At 62.0% G+C, this 2,839-nt stretch overlaps 1 protein-coding gene across 1 annotated transcript in view; it reads left to right on the top strand.

The window, feature by feature from the left end:
- Positions 1-499: 499 nt before the first annotated feature.
- Positions 500-2,839, top strand: part of VOLCADRAFT_99809 (uncharacterized protein) — a gene marked incomplete at both ends in the record, with an annotated part of 5,853 nt that continues 3,513 nt past the window's right edge. Inside the window, 3 exons of the mRNA XM_002958498.1 lie at positions 500-1,084; positions 1,389-1,412; positions 1,980-2,333. Coding sequence (XP_002958544.1) covers positions 500-1,084; positions 1,389-1,412; positions 1,980-2,333 — 963 coding nt within the window. The remainder of the gene's footprint in view (positions 1,085-1,388; positions 1,413-1,979; positions 2,334-2,839) is intronic.

Raw genomic sequence — 2,839 nt, 5'->3', positions numbered from 1 at the left:
AAACGGGGCCGGCTATTTCGCTGACGTGGTTTTCTTCTTTGCTTGTCCCTCTCTTACGAATCGCGCATCTTGGGGAAACCCCTGCGGTTCTGCTGTCTGTCCTTACTCGAATGCCCTGCTCGCTGCTGGTGGCGCTACCGGAGACGGCCGTAAGTCTATGGTGGTTCCCTCGCTTGCAGGCATGCCTCATGGTGTGCAGCTGCCCTACACAATTTCTGAGGCGCTGCCGCCCATCTCACCACCGGCGCCACAGCAGCAGCAGCTGCCTTTCGCCGCTCACCACACAATGTCGCCCCCGCAGCAGCAGTACCAGCCCCAACCTCAACACCAGCCCCAATATCAACACCAGTACCAACTCCAGCAGCATCAACATCCACTCCAGCCTCAACACCAGCAGCTCACAACTTTGCAAGCTAGCACTTTGCCGCCGCAGCAGCAGCCCCAACAGCCACAAGCGTGGCATACCTCCCTAGGGCCGATTCTGACGACTCAGGAGCCTATGGCCAGGGCGCAGGTAGCGGCGATGGCGGCTGGCGGCCCCGGGCCCGGCCCTTCCGGTCCTGGCAACAGCACGGGACGCAGCAGGGAGAGCAGCGCTTCCATGTGGGCTCCACCGCTGCCAATAGCAGTTGGGGGAGTTGCAAGCGGTCACGGTGCCATGCGTGCGTACGGCATGCACTCCGACGGTGCAGCGGCAGCGGTCGCCAACGCCGCCGTCGCCGTCGCTGGGCCCCATGCTGCTGCTGTGAACATGCCCGTTGGGCCAGGCTTGCATTCGGGCGGCTCACGAGGTTCGCGTGGACATTCCCGCCATGCGTCGTACGACAGCATTGACGTAAACTCGAGGGACGGTGACGGCGTCAGCCAACGCGGTAACAGCGGGGGTGTCGGCGGCGGTGCTGCCGTGGACGCACGTGCAACACCGTTTGTGTTGTATGGCGGCGGTGCCGCAGCCACCGCGCCGCCGCCACCGGCGCCGCTGCAGCGGATTGCCGCCGACCCAACCTCTGACTTGTTGCAGCAGAATTTGCAGCTCCAAAGGGAGTTGGAGCTCTTAAGACAGCAAGTGGCGCTATTCACTCAAGTGACGGGGCTGGCCCCCGCCGCTCTTGCGGCTGCCGGCATGTCGCCGACAAACACCCACGCCTACTCTGCACAGCATCCCACCATGCTAGCGCCGCCTCCGCAGCCTCAGCCGGCCCCACCCTCGACCCTGCAGCAGCAGCTGTCGCCGCCGGCGCAGCAGCAGCAGCAGCAGCAGCAGCAGCAACATCAACAACAACAAATCTCAGCTGTCGCTATGGCCGGTGTTGGCGGCGGCGCTGGCAGCTTGCCGCCACATCCAGGCAGTGTTGCACCGCAGGCTGCCGCACTCTTCCGTAACGCAGCCGTCAGTCACGGGGCGGGTAGCGGTGGGCAGGCCGCGTTCGTACACACGGCGTCGCAGCAGCAGCAACAGCAGCAGCAACAGCAGCATGCGATGCTTTCCCACGCCCACAGCACTTGCATGGGGCCCACAGCAACTGGAGGAGTGTCTGTGTCTCTGTCAGCCCATGGCTTCACGGCGGGAGGGCACGCGAACCTATGGGCCGAGGCGGCGTCGGGCTCGAACAGCACGTCAGATAGACAGCAGGTTGTTCGGATGGGTTTCTTCGGGTCTGACCACTTGTTTGACCTACGTTACAAGAAGTGGTAATTTCGCATTCACGGCATTCGTTAGGGCGCAGGCGGGTAGGTCTGATGCTGAAATCGTCTTCCCGCTGTTCAGCGGCCGCGTGTGAACTGTACCGTTCAGCGCCCCGCCAGGGGTTCCGTAGCGCCGACAGGAGCGCAATTAATACCGTTTTTTGTCCGTTCGGCGTCCGCGTTCCCCGCTGAAGCTGCCTTCGTTGCACAGAAGCCGCCGTGCTTCATGTAGCTCACCCGTCCTATTTGACCCTATCTAACCCTTTTATCTAAACCGTGGGTGGCCACTTCAGGGGAGTCTTGCGGCTGTGGCAGGGCCAGGGGCTCCTCCAGGGCCCATGTCAGCGCCGCCGTCGTCCAATCGCCACAAGCGGTCTGCTTCGATTGACGTGTCCTCCCTGATTGCGACGCGGGACGGCATAGGGCCCGCGAAGGACTACCTGGCGCCGGCGGCCTCACAGTCGCCGGCGGCTGCCAGCCATGCGCCTCAGGGCCACCTGTCGCCAGAACGTCGGTCGCCCCTGGCGCGAGATGGCGGCACAGGCACCGGCACTGGCACTGGCAATTTCATGATGGGACATAAGACCGCACCGCCGGCGTTGGAGGCCTTGCGCCAGAATCACCCCGGCATGTCGTTGGCCCAAGCGGTGAGAGACTATGGTGTGGTGGATGGATGTCGTTCATGAGAGGAAAGATGACTTCCAAACCCCCGAAATTGAAAACTAAGGATTAGTCAAGGAGTCGAGCGCGTGGTGGCAGGGTGTGGCATTGCTAAAATGTTATTGCGCTCTGTGTTACCACAAAAGCTGGGGGATTGAGGAATATTCCCGCGTTTCAATTCCGACGTGGCTGCCTTCCGTCTGCGTGGTAAGGAATATTTGACATCGGGTAACCTGCATGCAACGGTAGCGGAGAAGAACGGTGTCCCCCGCCCTCGGACACAGGGCTGGGGGTTCATCGCTTAGATGTGTTTCGCATGGCCTTCCCTCACGCCCTGCCCTGTCTTCTTCTAATGCACGCTTCCTATTAACATGCCGACTGTCATGTCTTAGGCTTTGGCGGAGTTTGAGGAGGAGGTGTTGGAAGAGGGGTATGATGAGGACGACGAGGAGCCTGAAGACGACGAGGACGGCGACGGGGGGAGATGAGCCGC

The sequence above is a fragment of the Volvox carteri genome, assembly GCF_000143455.1.
Source record: "Volvox carteri f. nagariensis unplaced genomic scaffold VOLCAscaffold_96, whole genome shotgun sequence".
NCBI lineage: Eukaryota > Viridiplantae > Chlorophyta > Chlorophyceae > Chlamydomonadales > Volvocaceae > Volvox > Volvox carteri.
This window is presented reverse-complemented; position numbering and strand designations above follow the sequence as displayed.